Genomic DNA, 16,846 nt, shown 5'->3' on the forward strand with positions numbered 1-16,846 from the left:
TGGTCCCCCAGCAAGTCTGACTTCAATAGCTTATAAATTATTTAACGGGTGGAGCCCTACACAATTTTACTCATGTGTCTCCCATAATGACTTGTGTTTGTTTTACCCACTGCTTGCACGGCCAAGTCCTAGAAAGGTGTCAGGCACAAAGTTCGGTGCTCAAAGTCTTTTGTTTAATGAATGTATTGGTACATACATAGTATGGAAAAGTGATCGTTTTATTGGGGCAAACTCTGGTGGTATAGAATAGTATAAACTAGAGTATTTTTGAATAAACTGAAGTGAACATTGGCTCGTTAGCCACTGGCCCCTTTCCCTGTCTCAGTGACGGGGATTTCTTCTTTCTCCTCAGCCTCCTCTCTCCCACCATTTTGCTTCTGCATCACCAGTTATTGGATTGATAGCTTTGTTTCAAAGTCTTTCTGTTCCCTGCATTTACTTTTTGGTTCTTAGGATAACGTTCCCTTGACTTTTGGTTTTCTATGGGTTTCATCAGCTAGCAGAGAACGTGTTAAGCTTAGGAGTGTTCCTGGAAGGGGCGCAAGGTGAGTTTCTCCCAGGCTGACGGGACCTGCAGTAGCAGCCTCTGGGGAGCCCCAGCCCGGGCCTGGAGACCCGTGCAGTGGGCATTTTCCGCAGCTGCGGGAGGATGAGCCCTTGGCGGGAAAGTTCCGGCAAGGTCCAATCAGGCACCTGGGATTAGGTAGCATGGGCGGGGCGGGTGCCCCGCCCCTTTGTAGCAACGCACCCCTAGGCCTGCCTCCACCCAGGCCCCGCCCACTAGGCTCCCGCGCCCCGCCCCGCCCTGGGGCCGCGGCTAAAACCCGGAGCCGCCTCGGCGCCCAGGGGACTGGGGAGGCGCTCTGAGCATGTGCAGAACTGTTCTGCCGCGGCTCCTTCGGCCGGAGGCTGGGCCCTGGTGCTGATGCGAGCATCTAACTCGACCTCAGCCCCAGCGTGGTCAGCCCTCCGGGCCGGGGAAGCAGGGAAGGAGCGGTAGCCTCCCCGCGGCCAGAGGAGCCCGCACGTCGGTGCGCAGCCCTTGGCGGCCGCGGCGCCTTCGGGGCCCAGGATGATGGCGGAGCAGGTGAAATGCGCCTCGGCGGGGGGCGGCTCCGGAGCAGGCTCCGGGCCGGTGGTGAACGCGGAGCTGGAGGTGAAGAAGCTGCAGGAGCTCGTGCGCAAGCTGGAGAAGCAGAACGAGCAGCTGCGAAGCCGAGCGGCCAGTGCGGCGGCCGCGCCGCACCTGCTGCTGCTGCCGCCGCCGCAGCCCGCCCCGCCGCCCCCCGCCGGGGCCTGCAGCCCCTTGGGGCCGCGGAGCCCCCCGGCCACCGCCTCCGCCTCCGGGGGCCTAGGGCTCGGGCTGGCGCTGGGCACCGCGGGCAGCGGCAGTGGCAGCGCCGGCACCAGTCCCGCGTACCCGGGGACCTACTGCCTGCCCAGCCCGGCGCCCTCCCTTCTCTGCAGCCTGGCGCAGCCCCCCGAGGCGCCTTTCGTCTACTTCAAGCCGGCCTCCGGCTTCTTTGGCGCGGGCGGCGGGGGGCCGGATCCGGGGGGCGCGGGAACGCCTCCTGGGGGACCCCCCGCGCTGCCCTCGCCGCCCCCCACGCTGCTGGACGAGGTGGAGCCGCTGGACCTGGAGAGCCTGGCCGCCTGGAGGGACGAGGACCACTACACCTGGTATTGCCGAGCTCCGCTCCCTGCTCTAGGTCCCTGACCATGGAGGCCCCGGGGACGGCGGGCGGGCTCGGGCAGGAAAAGGGGGGGGGCTCTCCCTTGCCCCCGGACGTGGTGACCTTTGGCAGGTGCAGAGTTGGGCGCTGAGCGGAGAGGCTTAATGAGGGCGGAAACCTGCTTCTAACAGCTCGGGCTGACTGGATTGGGGGTGAACTGGTCCCCTGCATCTCCTGTACTCTGCTCTCTCCTCATTATTGGGTCCCAAGCTCCTTGATAGCATTAAGTGAAAATTCCATGCTATCTTGTCTTTGTGTAACTCGGTGCTCTTCTTCCCAGTCTTTTTTGGTAGTGACCAGGGATGGATAGAGGTTGGCTTCAGTCTGCGTTTCCGCTCTTTCCTCCCAAATGAACGCTGGACGGGATTTGCTCGTGGACCCACCTCCCGGGGCAAACCACGCTGCCTAGTGATGGATCTCTCCGTAGAGATTCGATCTTGCACTTTGAGTTGTGCGGTCCTGCGTCCTCATGCCCTGCGTTTTCATCGATAGCTTCTCATTGCAGACTCTTCACTTTTTTTTTTTTTTTTTTAATGTGCTGACCCCACTCACTGGCTTTGCTGTCTGTAATGTTATCAAAATTGGGGGCTTTTCAGGTAATGGAGTGGGCAGCTGAAAGCACTCTTTATTTCCTAGGAACCAGTTTTAAAATTAAACTGGTGATTGAAAAAAAAAATGAGATGAGAGGAACTTTTCATTTTTCCAGAAACTTTAAGTTATCAGAAAATTTGAGGCTGGCAGCATTTATTCGGTTGAAATCTGGTTAGTTCTTTCTAATTTCCATCAATGAGTAATTTTGGAGGGAGTTCTAATTCTTTCATTATTTATTCATGCTACTTGCTTATGGAGTAATAATGTTTCTTCAGTCATTAGAGGTAGTGGGGTATGGTCAGGTGAGTAGAAGCTTCAGATAGGATGGCATTTAGGTTCTTGGGGGGGAGGGGAAATGAACAGCACTCAACTCTGCATAGCAGTGACAAGAATACATGCAGTCCCTCTTGCATCTTGGGTTCTTTAGTTGAGGACCCTCCCTATTTTTGCAAGCTGGGTTATCCTTACTTCCTTCATGTTGGTGTTGCGTGATTGCACAGGAGGGAAAGGGACATGGCGAACGTTACTGGTTTCCTGTTGGGAATGGTGCTGTTCCTTTCCCCCGTACACTCTCACCAGAGGACTCTGACTGGAAAGCACATGAACTAATTGGTTTGATTCTGAGAATCAGAATGCGTGGAGCATGTTTACACGTGAGGCATTCATCCTCCTTGTTAGTACATCCTCCTTGTTGAGCTTGTTAGCTCAGGTTGTAAAAAGCAAAACAACTTACCACTTACTGGAACTTTAAGCCATTCTTTTGGAAGCTACCCCTTTATTTTTGTGGAAGGCAGGCTGTATGGTAATCTGTTTCAGCCTGAGTGTGGTCCTGGAAAACGCTGTGCTGGTGGTTCTCAGGCAGTCACTAACTACAGGCCCGGACACCACTCTCATAGTGTTTTAGATTGGTTTACCCTCCCCCCGGGCCCTTTGTGAAGATGTTCACTTGAGTAATGAAGAAAACGTGTTTGTATTTTTATGGAAATCAATTCTGTGCTTTACAATATTAGTGTTTAACCTATTAGGATACTATTACTATTTTATAAGTATATTAGATTGGTGATAGTACGTACATAGCTGTATAGTTTTAATATTTTCTTTTTTGAATGAACTTCTACCATATTTAGTTATCATCCAACTATTGCTAGTATTTGATACCTAGACTTTTCTTTTGTCTTTATTTTTAATCAAAATAGCGTTGAAATAACTTTTAAAAAATCACCTACTTAGTTGGAGTAGCCCATTGGCACTTGTTACATGGTTTGAAGCAAAGCCAAATTGTAGCAGGTTCTGCTAATTTTACTCATCAAGTACATAGGTGCAAGAATAAATCATTGCCTCGACACTTCACTGATGTTTCTACAGGCAAATGGCACAGTATTTATAGAGTCCGGCTTCTTTCTCAAAACAAACCTAGGAATAGAATCCCAGGTGGAAAAACAGGGAGGGCTTATTAGTCTTAGTGGGATGGACTTACACATTTTTTAAGATCGCTTGACTTACAGAAAACTTCCTGTCATAGCATTTTATGCATTGAGCTATTTTTATAGTGCAACATTTTGGCTTATTGATGAACAAGTAACCACCAGGTTTCACCCGCTTGTTAACCCTTGCACAGCCTGTGAAGTTCCTCCTCTCTGCAAACTGTGTGTCCCCGTTTTGTGGTCTCACAAACAGGGTCCTTTCCACTTGGATCCCCTGGTATGTTTGTAGGAAGGCAGCTTATTGTTTCCTGGGAAACAACTGTCGTGGATAATTTGTACCTGATTATTTTAAAAATAGTTAAAAATAAGCTTTTTTGTTTAAAAGAAGACAAAGCACAGAAGTGAGTATAAAGTTGTGTTTTCCTCTTATCCTCATGATGCAGTTAACCCTGTTAACATTCTGTAGGTCCTTTAAGATAAAAATGTAACTATACAAATTAGTACGCAAATATATACATCAGTTTTTTTATACTTTTATTAAACTATCTTGGATATCTTTGTCTCCCTGTGAGAATTACATTAGTGTTACAGTGTTAAGGACCAAGTTACTATTAACTGTTACCCACAATTTTTCATGTATTTTTGTCATGATTTTATCCTAGTGAGTTAAAACTGATATTTGATAATTTATTTAGAATAGTACTTCCCGCTAAGATGTCCTGTCTTCAGGGAAAAAGTTCACAAATGTAGATTAGTCATTGAACATTTTAGACGTTCTATCATGTAAGTCTATTTTTTCTAATAAAATCTTAGACTGTAACTATTCACCTCTTAGTAACAACCTAGACAACACTTGGCTCAAGAACAATGAGGAAAGGCAGTGAATTTGGAGAGTCAGTATTTGCTTGATGATACTTCATTGGTTAATGAATGATCTAGAAGGTCTCTTAGGTCTTTTTTCAAACAATTATTTAACCTATAAGTATCTTCTATCTATAACAAAACAAAACACTTTTGGTGTTAGATGAATGATGTGTTTTGCTTTTCATTTTGATGAAAAGCTTTGAAACAAAACAATTGTCTTATTTCTTACCTCAATTGGACTTAAAGTATTTATTTGGCCAAAATATAACCTGGTTATCTTAGCACAGTGCTGCCAGAATCAAATGTGTCAGAAAATTGAAGTTGATTGCGGTTCCAGGGCCTTAATTCTTAAGTCCAGTTGCCATAACCCTATGGAATTGATACTTCAGCTTCCTTATTTCACTGATAGGGCCTGGAGTTCCCAGGTGAAATGACTTGTGTAAGCACCTCAGTTACTTAGTGAAAGAATTAAGACCAAAATCCAGATTGTCTACACAGGTTCAGAAGTGTTTACACCACTTAATGTTTTTCCTTAGCTTTGATGTGACCCCTTTTTATAGCCCATTGGTGGGCTGTAAAGTTTGCTTAGTGGATTGATCAACATTTTCTTTTCTAACAGATGAAGTGCAGATTTAAAAGTCAGAGTGCATTATATCTTACAGCACAAACTTGTCTTGGGTAAACTTAGTTTCACCTGTGTGTGACCCAGGTTGCAATAGTAAATGTATTTTTGCATTGTGGTCAAAGTTAGAAAAACTCCAATTTATACTGTTTGTAAACAAAATGGACTTGTAGAAAAAAGGTGGGAAAGCACAGCTCTGTCAAGATAGTGTGTATGTTGCATCAGGGAAAGTCAGGTCTTGCACACCTCAGCCAGGAAGCCAAGTCTGTGTTCAGAAGGTACCAAGATAAAACCATGCCAGATAATATATAAAATGCAGTTATATAAGGAGACCTTTATTTTAGTGGAGTGGCAATTAGCAGAATATTGAAGCTTGTGTGAAGGGAGGTGGCAGGGATTTTAAACCTGCCCAACTGGGAAGGACAGGAAGAAAGTTCATAATTCTATAAGAAAAAATGGATGTTTACAAATTAAAGAAAATTTAATGAATGAATATGCATCTTCCATGTGTAACACCGAGACCCTGGACAGCTGGCTGAAGTCCTTGCCAATTCTTCATCAGAGCTGTTGAACACCTTGTACTGTGCATATGGCACAGCTGAATTAGACCACCTAAACTGCTCTTTTGCATAATTGATTTTCAGTGAAAAGACCAGAGGGTGCTTCACTTTCTGACAATGCTAATTGAAAACAGCAGTGTTTTCTAGGAGCCGAAGGAATTGAGTGAAGTATGAGCTGATGTGTCTTTAAAATGGGTAACTTTGAAACACCGCAGGGAGACCCAGAACTAGAAGGTTAGATCTAACTGTGGAGGAGAGGGGAGAGTCTGCTATAGGACAGTTCCGTAACTGAAATTTGGACTTCCTGTATCCTTGTAATAGCTTAGCGGTGGTGAAGTTTCTTTTGCAATGGCTGGCCAGTTTGACCCTAGGCAGGTGCTAGTTAATTGAACGTTGTTTAATTTGACTAGAGAGTGATTGATTTTGCTTATTAGTGCTGATGTTTTAGCATCCCTTAAAATAAGACCTGCGGTGATTGAAGTCACTTAAAATTAGTTGAAAATTGTTACATATTACTTTTTAGTGACAGGTGTGTGTATAATATACATATGTATAGATAGATATGGCTAATCATTTGTTTTTGTTTCATCTGCAGAAGGATGACTTTAGAACAAAACGTTTCCTTGAGAACAATTGATACTTTTTCTAGACTGCCGTCATACTTCATTGGAAATATTCAGGGTGATTATGTGGGCTTGGCGTTATTTCTGACCTCCCATTGTTAGCAGCTGCATTAAGGGGGTTCGGAATGTGCACTGTATGGAAAAGAAGAGATTCTGTGAGAAGGATGAGCTTCTAGTCATGTGCTTTGGAAGGTTTTGGAGAATAGTTAAAGAAAATCAGAGTGGGGCAGTTCAGATATTCTTGCCAGATTCTAACACACCACAAGTTAAGCTATAGAAGTGGAAAGAGTGGTTTGTAAATCACTAGGAAGTACAGTATGTTGTACTAATGCTGGCAGAATAGGATATTGTAAATGTCACTGGCATTGTAATGATAATGCATAAGGTGACTAATGCCTTTTTAGAAGTTTGGAACCATTTATGAGAAAAAGGTGGTTTTTCTTTGCTTATCAAATTTTAGAGATATGTTGTACTCAAGGAGTTTGTAGCTACATGATCTAACAGCCTTCTTTCTTTATTTAAATTTGGCTGCGGGTCTTAGCCATAGAAATAGTAGGCTTGAGGCTGTCTGAGGTACGTTGTTTAGATACTGACTCTGAAAATAATCACTTGTCTTAATACCATATATTTGCAACGTGCTTCAAAAGTTTTATCAAAGTAATGTAATAAACAGGATGTACATAGTTCACAAACTCATCTATAGCACTTACTACAGACAGCAGCAGTCCTCTGCGCTTTCCTGCCTCCGAGCCTTCCACACAGGCATCGCTTTACAATCCTCTAGCTGTTTCTTTTGTTATTTCTCAATAGTCTTTTCCCAATATGAACTTAGACACCTGTAGACTTACTTTGGAAAGTGAAGACTAAGCTCTCTTCCCCTCACTCCCAAGCCATCTTGTCTCCTTTCCCTTATCTTTTTCATAATTTTTGTATTAAATCATTGTAAGGCCTACATTATGATTGTAACTATTATTAGCTGAGCCCTGTTACTGTGTTACATTTATTTTCTCTAATCCCTTCCTTCCTCTGAGAGTTAATAATGGTCTCTCTTCCCCTCCTGCCCCTTCACTTTCTTTGATCTCCTATTACTATTTATCCAAACACTACTTGAGCCATGAGGCCAAACACATTGATAATCTCTTACACCTGTCTTTAAAAATGTATTTTATAGTGCCATTCCTTCTGGAGCCCCAAGCCCATTGCTCTGGTCGTTACTGTTTGCTCCTTAGGCTGGATGGCCAGTGCTATTGTCAAGGGAGTTCCTTAGGGTCTTTGCCTATCTCGGATCTCCTATTTCTTAACTTCTTTGTCTTCTATTTTGTTTGTTTTTGTAGGTGGGGCACATGTCTGAGAAGGGCACTGTGAAATCCTGCGTATCTGAAAATGTCTGCATTCGCTCCTTGGACAGGATTCATAGTTGGGCTGGGTATAAAAGACCGAGTCAGTCATTTCCCTTCATGTTTGAAGGCATTGTTCTATTTCATTTGAATTTTTATTATTTTCTGGATATTGAAGTACACTGTAGTTTGGATAACTGACTTTTTCTTCAGATTTCTTTATCTCTAGTGTTCTCCAGTGGCACATTAGTATGTCACAGTATACCTTACTTAGTATGGAGTTCTCTGTTCATTCATTGTATCGGACATTTGTTGGTGCTTTCACTCTAGAACTCAGTCTTATCTCCAATAAGAACTTTTCTTATCTCCAGTTGTAAATCTGTGTCTTTGTTTTGCTTCTGGCAGACTACTTCAGTTTGGTTTTCCAAACTCACTTATTGGATGTTTTGTTTCTGCAGGGGCAGAAGAAACTGTTTCTCTTCAATACCCTTTGTAGCAGATACTAGCAGTTGCCCTCGTGGTGCTGGAGGCGGTGGGCAGAACCGAGCTTCAGATGGCAGCTTCACATGGCAGCTGAGAGCGGTTTGAGAGGAAGCAAAGGCTCAGACAGTGCCATGCTATGCACGTGTATTAAACAGGAGGGGACTTTATTAAAGTCTAAAGATGAGGAAGTTCTCACTTGACTACTTTATTGGCTCATTTATGTCAGGCCTCTGGCACCTCTGTCTCTGACTCACCTGTGTGCTAGATGGCAGCTTGAGTCTCAAGTCTTAAGAACGCTGAAGGGAAGTTCCTATCTTGTCACTTTTGTTTTAAACTTTATTAAGGTAGAAGTGAACTATAAACTGTGCATATTTGAAATGTACTATTTGAGAGGCTTTGACATGTGCACCCATCCACCCGTGGAACTGGCACCACCATCCACATAGTGGCTGTGCTCCCTGTGCTCCCGGCTTCCTGGTGGCCCTTTGTGTCCCCTTCCCTCATCCTGCCTGCCTCCAGCCCAGCGACCTGTGATCGGTTTTCTTCCCGTCCAGATTAGTTTGCGTTTTCTATACTATTAGAACAATAAAATCATATATTATGTACTCTTTTTCATTTATTTGTGTTGGTCTGGCTTCTTACAATCAAGATAATTATTTTGAAATTCATCTGTGTTGTTACATGAATCAATAGTTCATTCCTTTTCGTTGTGGGAGCTATTTGATTGTATGGCCGTAACAATGAACTTGTTTATCTATTCATCTTCTAATGAACACTTGGATTGTTTTCAATGTTTGGCTCTTACAACTAAGTCTTTGTTACGGACTCATGCATTCGTGTCTTTAGGCTAAATATTTAATGACTTTTGAATGGCTGGAACAGAGAGTAGGTGTATGTTAACTTTTAAAGAAGCTGCTGTGATCTTTTCTCAAGTGGTTATGCCATTTTCTATTTCTGCCAGCAGCGTATGAGTTTCATTTGCTCCACACCCTCACCAAAATGTGCTGCTGCCGGTCTTTTAAATTGTAGCCGCTCTGATAGATGTGTGGTGGTTTCTCATTGTTCTGGTTGTACAATTCCCTGTTGGTCAATGACGAGCATATTTTCTGTTTGCCATCCATAGATTTTCTTTGGTGAAATGTTTGCTCAAATCTTTTGTTGTTCACTTAAAAAAAGTGGGTTGCTTATTATTGTTTGCAGAACATACAATAGAATATATATCTAGTGTACAGATATACACACACATATACACACACATATATATTCTACAATACATACAAGTTCTTTTATAAGATTCATGATTTGCAAATGTTTTCTTCCAATCTGTGGTTCATCATTCATTCTCTTAATAGTGTTTTTCAAAGAGAAAAGTTCTAACTTTGATGAAGTTCAATTGATAATTCTTTTTTATGGATTATGCTTTTGGTATAAGAAATTGTGTCTAAGAAGTATTTGCCAACCCATAGATACAAAGACTTTTGCCTGTGGTTTCTTCTAAAAATTTAGTAGTTTCAGGTTTTACATTTTTGTCTCATCTGTTTTGTGTTAACTTTGGGTATTGTGGGAAGTATAGACCCAAGTTTACCTTTTGCATATGGCTATCCATTTGTTCTAGCCCCATTTGTTCAAGAGGCTATCTTTTCCTCATTGATTGTCTTTGTCATGTGCCAAGAATCAGCATTCCCTAAATGTGTAGTTCTGTTTCTGGACCATCTCTTTTTGCCCACTGATCTATTTAACTTTGTGCCACATAAAACTGTTGTTACAGCTTTGAAATGAGTCTCCGTCAGTAGCAGCTCTCCCATTTTGTTGTTTTGACTGTTTAGGATCTTTGCATTTCCATGTGAAATTTAGAAGCAGCTTTTACATTTCTACAAAAAGCCTGCTGAGATTTTGATTGGGATTTTGTTAAATAGAGCAATTTAGAAATAATTGTCATCTTAATGATATTTAATCTCCTGACCCATGAATATTGTCTATTTCTATCTTCTTTAATTTTTTTTAGAATATTTTGTAGTTTTCAGTGTATAGACCTTGACATCTTTAGTCAGATTTATCCTTAGGCATTTTGGGTTTTTTTAATGCTATTATAAATGGAAAGAGAAATTTCAAAAACACTCATTTTTGCTAATACATAAAAACACAATTAACTGTTATACATTGATCTGGTATCTTACAATCTTGCTTGAAAACTCCCTTTTCTGGTATCTTTTTTTCTTTTTTTTTGTAGATTCCTCAGATTTTTTACATAGATTATCATGTCATCTGTGAATGAAGACAGACTGACTTCTTTCCTTCCAGTGTGCCTGTTTTGTTTATTGCCCAATGGCCCCGGCTGGAAGGTCCAGTCGTTGCCTTGTTGCTGCTTCAGGGGAAAAGCACTCATAGTCTGTCACTGTTGCGGATGCTGCTTGTGCAGATGCGTTTTAGTGAGATGGATGATGTTTCCTTGTGTCCTAATTTGTTGGCGAACTGGTGCAATATGCTTTATTCTTTGTCCATTGAGAGTATTGTATTCTATTTTAGCATGTATAATAAGTTACACTGATGTTTGAATGGTAAGCCAATGTTTTATTCCTGGGATAAACTCCACTTGGTAATGATGCAGTATACTTTTTTATGTATGGTTGGATTCATTTTGCTAAAATATTTAGACTTTTCGCGTCTATGTTCATGGGGGATATTGATCTTTAATTCCTTTCCTGGTAAATGTCTGTCTGGGTTTTTTTTGTCAGTAGCACTGGTATCATACGATGTCTTCGGATGTGTTTCTTCCTCTTCTGTTTTTCGGGAAGCATTTGTGAAGAATTGGTGTGCTTTAAATATTTAGTAGAGTTCAGTGTTGAAACATTCTGGTTCTGGATTTTTCTTGTAGGTAGTTTTTTAAAAAAAATAATTTTCCATCCTTTCACTTTTAACCTATGTGTTTACATTTAAAGTGTGTATGTTGTAGGGAGCATATACTTGGGTCTTTTGTGAGTCCATTAAAGATGAGGGGAAACTTGCCTACATCAGAATTTTTCTCCTGAGTGTTTATTGGTTAGGATTGTGTCCAGGTTGGCCCAAACCAGGCACTGGGCAGACAGAAAGAATGGGATTACCAGGATTGGCTCAGCCCAGGGCATCCGTCCTCAGGTGTGGTCTCCAGACAGCAGTGTCGGCATCACTTGGGAATTTTTTAGACATCCATGTTCTTTGAACCCCCCCACCCCAAACCTGAATCAGGTAGCTTAGACCTGCCTGTAATCAGGTGTTTGAAGTTTTTGTTTCAACAAACCCTCTAAGAGATTTTGATGCATCACAGATTGGGAACAACTGGCCTAGACTAACCTTCCCTTGAGGGTCTAGAGCTACCTACCTAGTAATGGACAGTTCAGGGGGCCTTCAGCAGGGTGGGATGAAATGGACGGATCTACATAGGTAGGTGATAATCTTGTCCTAGTAGACCAAGGTGGGGCCCAGGAATATAAATTTTTAAGTATCAATATACTCTTGATGAAGGCAGGACTATGTCCACACTCTCAGGGAGTGATGCTATATTAAGATTACTATTACGAGGACTAATGGATATTTTAGAATCTTCATCTGCAACAGGAGTTAGCAAATTGTATCCTTTGGATACATTGGGCCTAGTTTGTATGTCTGGTCAGCTAGGTTTTTTAAATATTATTAAATGATTGGAAAGATCAAAAGAATACTGTTTCATGACATGAAATTATAGGAAATTCAACTTTTAATGTCTATAGGTAAAGTTTATGGGAACTTACTCATTTACAAATCATCTGTGGTGTTTTGGGGGGGCAATAGTAGAGTTGAGTGGTTGTGGCAGAGACTGTGGCCCACAAAGCCTAAATACTTAATAGCTGGCCCTTTACAGAAAAAAATTTGCCAGCCCCTGACTTAAAATAATTTACTGAAGAATAATGCGTTCCCCAACCGTCTCGGATAACTGATAAATTACCCTAATAGTTGGGACTCCTGACTATAAACAGTGAAAGAGTGAATAACGGAGTATGTGATTTCAAGAAAGTGCACCCACCAGAATTATGGTAACTTTGTTGAAGGAGCATTACTCTAATGAGATTTGTAATTAGAATACAGCTTTATAAAAGTAAGGTCAATTACTGGAGCCAGTGATTATAATTTTTTTCCCTTTTTTTTTACTTAACTGTTGGTTAATCCCCAAGATAAGCCTTTTTGTATAACCCTGTCACTGAAATTCTATAATTTATCTTAGAACCATATATCAATGAAAGGAAATCTATGTTTTTTAAAAAAATATATTTTTAGAGAGAGGGGAAAGGAGGGAGAAAGAGAGGGAGAGAAACATCAATGTGTGGTTGTCTCTAGCATGTGGCATGTATGTCCCCAGCTGGGGACCTGGCCTGCAGCCCAGGCATGTGCCCTGACTGGGAATTGAACCAGTGACCCTTTGGTTCCCAGGCTGGCACTCAGTCCACTGAGGCACACCAGCCAGGGTGGGTATCTGTGTTTTAACTTACAGTGCCTTGTGGTTATTTTGAATCCTACCTGTTAGTATGTGATGGGATTGATGCTGGAAGTCAGTTCTTCCTAAAACATATCTTTCAAAGCTGCTTGTTTGGCTTTAATGAGAAACAAACACTTACCAAATTTACTATAGACTTTGACGATAGAAATATCTGATTACTTGAATGTTGAGAAAATTAATGAACATCTGACTTTCAATTTTAAAAAGCACATAAGATTTGTTTGCCATGTCATGTTTACATACATTAGCCCAAGTTCATGTAAGATTCTGTAGCCAAGAAGATGAGAATGTTCATTTCTAGAAATGTAAGTGAGGTGGTCAGGTCATCATGGTATCTGTTCAAGATTAGATCATTACCGAAAGCCTCCAATCTCTGTCTCTCAGACACACTTCCATAGTTTTTTGGAATCTTTCCCACTAAGCTACAGAAAGTGTCAAATTCTACTTGGGGATGTTTGCCTGTTAAAGTAATTCTGGTATTTCAACTAATCAAATGTGAGTTCTGTTTTGGTAGAAATTGTTAAATACATGTTATTTTTCTCTAGAAGACCGGTAATCTCTATAAACCTATATAATACCTATAATGTAGATTTCTCTCTTAAAGGTTGTACGTTGGCTCTTCAAAGACATTCTCCTCATCAGAGCAATCCCTGAGCCCTTTGCAGTGGTGCAGACACGTCCTGGATAACCCAACTCCGGAGATGGAAGCAGCGAGGCGCTCCCTGTGCCACAGGCTGGAGCAAGGTAGTCGCACGCCTGCACGTTCACATTCTCGGGCTCTTGCCAGCGTCCGCTGTTGTTGCTGGTTTGGGAATAGACACTTCATGGAGAAGCCTCACCCCGAGGCGTGGCTGTTGCATGCAGTTCACTTTACCTGTGTTACACATCAGGGGTTCATAGACAATGAATTTAGTTTCGTGCTTGTTTTCAGCCATATTTTTAGCTTGTTTTAGTTTGTATTGTAAAGTAGGAATACGTATTATTTTTGTTTGTTTTCCCTTTTTTGTTTGTAAATAGCCCGTAAGCATGATGGGTCAGTTTTAAATTCTCTGGGGATGGTAACAAGGTTGTGTGGCTGAGTTCCAAGAGAGAAAACTGAGGTTCCATTGGGACCTGAGTTCTGACCATTTTAAGTTCCTTAAATGTTTAGCTGGATGTATAACTGGTTGTGCTAACCTTTATAAATTGGGAAATAATCTTATATTGTGTATAACATAAGTTAACTTATGGAGCTCAACAAAAGTTTAAATTAAAATTGGACTGTTATAAAAGGAAAAACAGTAAAAAGGAATGAGTAGTACTTAGCTCCTTGCTATTCTGGTTAAGGGTTATACTTAATTAAAGCAGCATTTACCATATTTTGCCGTGTATATTGCACTCCTGGGTATAGTGTACACCCACATTTTTGGCCTAAACTTTTAGGGAAAAAAACTTTCATATTAATTTTTAATTCAATTATTTATATTTAAAAACAAAACCGATTAATTATATTCTAGGATATTATTTTTCCATACAGATATCATTATTGGTTTCTAGAGTTACACTTTCAATGCATAAGCGTAAATAAAAGAATTACAAACATTTCTATAGATACAGAATTAGTACTACCCACATATAAAGTGCATCCTTATTTTTCCCTCAAACATTTGGGCAAAAAGTATGCATTATACATGGCAAAATACTGTAGATGGGCTTTGCTTGCCTCCTCACCTCGCAGTGTCTTTTTCGTTACCTAGGACACTGTTTCTGTTCCACGGACTGCCCCATCCAGATGTCACTCGAGTTTGAAAATGCTGATCCCTGCCCCTTCCAGATTAAATATGCAGTGTAGCTGGGAGCAGGGCCGAGGGGACCTGTACTGACAGGCTCGCCAGTGTAGCTCTTATGGACACTGAAGTTTGACAACGCTGCCTGTGAGGCTCTTCAGGAGTAATGAGCGATTATACAGTATTTGGCCACAAGGCAAAGTTTAATAGGTAACATTTCCTGAGCTCTTAATTCTGGGACAGTCAGTACATTAAGTTTTTGATGGCCTTCATTCTATCCAGTCTCAGCACACATCTGAGATAGGTACTATACTTACTTTTAGAGGTGAGAAAAGTGGAGTTGAGAGAAATCCAGAGGAGTCTGAGGCCAGAGTGAAACCCTGGGGGCAGAGCCAAGACAGGCCTGGGTCTCCCATATGACAGGGACTCGCCCTAGCCCCAGCATCCTCTTATGCTTTTTTTTTTTTTCTTTTGGCACAATCATAAGTAAATTTCACAAGAAATCTGTTTTAAATATTTGGGGAAGATCAAATCTAAAAAGCCTGTTTTATTAACATTCTGATTCAAGTCAAAGCAGTTATTTAGTAATAGAAAGTCGAAGACCGGAATAGGAACGAAGGAGTATTTGGGTTAAGACTTTGGCAGCAGGTGCTTCCCTGGGCGAACTACCGTCTCAGAGTCCGGAGATTCCGTCCTAACGCTGCACCCTTTCTCCTGGGCGACCTAAGCAAGCCACTTAATCCCTCTGGACTTCTCTCTTTCAAGGTTGTGTAGACCATCCCCAAGTTTCTTATGCAAACACCCCTGGATTCAAGGACTTTTTATATGTACACTTCTTAAATATATGAATTTGGCTTAATTTTATTTAGAAATTCAAATGAAATCCAGAACTAGCGTTCTTTAGCTCAGGGGTCAACACACTTCTTCTGGAAGGGACCAGATAGTAGTAGTTCAGACTTCGCAGGCCGCGTAACCTCTGCCATCACTGCAGAGCAGCCCTACCTGCAGCTGTCAATGAACAAGGCTGTGTTCAATAAATCTTTATCTGCAGACACTGAGATTTGAATTTCATCTGGTTTTTTCTTTTCATGTGTTACAAATTAATATCCTTTTTATTTTTTTTTTTTAAGGATTAAAACATGTGAAATCCATTCTTGGCTGGTAGGTGTTACAAAAATAGGGGCAGGTTGGATTTGGGCCCTCACGCCTCCTTTGCTGACCCCTGCTTGTAGTTCATTTGCATACAGGGCACATTGGCATAGAAGTTGATTTAAAAAAAGAGGAGAGGCTTTTGTTAAATTGGATGAAGATAATCCTAATTGTGGTGGCTTTTGAGATTTTAGACTAAGTGCCTGATTATCTGATTTTACTTTCGTTGACAGGGGGCTATAGCAGAATTGTGAGATTCTGAGGAAATGAATTGATAAGTTGCTGTTTTATTCATGATTTAATTTATTTAAATTTCATATAAGAGATGTTAAGCAGAGAACTAGCATTTCAAAACCAAAATTAAGTCTTTTGCTAAATTTGTATATAAATTAAATCCTCTTGCTGTGAGAATAATGCTTTTGTTCCAAAGAGCCATAATCCCAATATGAGATAAGTAACCCAGTGGATTAGGTTATTCATTGGATGACCTTTTTTGAAATATATATTTTATAAAGCAATATGGCTATAGTTTAGGAGGTATTAGTCTTCTGGGTACTATAAGAAAAATAGCAAATTCCTGCCCCATCCTCCCATGCCCATTTTATTACCTAGATGTAATTATTTAACAGAAGCCATTTGTTTTGATATTGTTGTTTGCCTCTATTTATAAATGCCATGCCTATATGGCTATCCCTTGAATTGTCAATTTAAAACATTATCCATTGGTTTCTGCTTTGGATGGTGAAGGCTTAATTTTTTTATAACAGCCCCTCCTTATACTTTGTCTTTAAATATTCTCCCATGTATCTTTTTACTAATCTTAGGATATATCGATTATGATAGAAATAGTCATATCTAAGCCACACAATATTTTTATGTTTCTTCATCTAACTTTCTGTTTTTCCTAGAGTTAATTGTAAAAACACACTTATTTGATATTTTTGGCCTTTGTCGTTAATTTATTCCCAAACTTTCCAAACGAATCATCTTTTGTATGATTAGATATATAGAGCCACCAAGCCTTTTTTTTTTTTTTTTTTTTTTTTTTAACTAGTCCCCCTGACAGTGCCCTCGGACTAGGTCTCTGCAGGCCCCTGCTCAGCCATCATGGTGGGACTTCCTTTTGCTCTCATCCTTGGAATTCTCCTGTTCTCTCTTCAGCATTGTTTCACCTGTTTCCTAGA

The 16,846-nt window shown here is 41.1% G+C and overlaps 1 protein-coding gene across 3 annotated transcripts in view; it reads left to right on the forward strand.

Annotated features, from left to right (window-relative positions):
• Positions 1-845: 845 nt before the first annotated feature.
• Positions 846-16,846, forward strand: part of SLAIN1 (SLAIN motif family member 1) — a 58,374-nt gene continuing 42,373 nt past the window's right edge. For 2 of the 3 annotated variants that reach the window (XM_045201611.2, XM_045201616.2), the window contains exons 1-2: positions 846-1,680; positions 13,352-13,491. In XM_045201611.2, coding sequence (XP_045057546.2) covers positions 1,073-1,680; positions 13,352-13,491 — 748 coding nt within the window. In that variant the 5' untranslated portion in view covers positions 846-1,072. Of the gene's footprint in view, positions 1,710-13,351; positions 13,492-16,846 lie in introns of all 3 variants that reach the window. The other variant, XM_071220160.1, reaches the window with a different exon arrangement.

Source organism: Desmodus rotundus, chromosome 13, assembly GCF_022682495.2.
Source record: "Desmodus rotundus isolate HL8 chromosome 13, HLdesRot8A.1, whole genome shotgun sequence".
In the NCBI taxonomy this organism is placed as follows: Eukaryota; Metazoa; Chordata; class Mammalia; order Chiroptera; family Phyllostomidae; genus Desmodus; species Desmodus rotundus.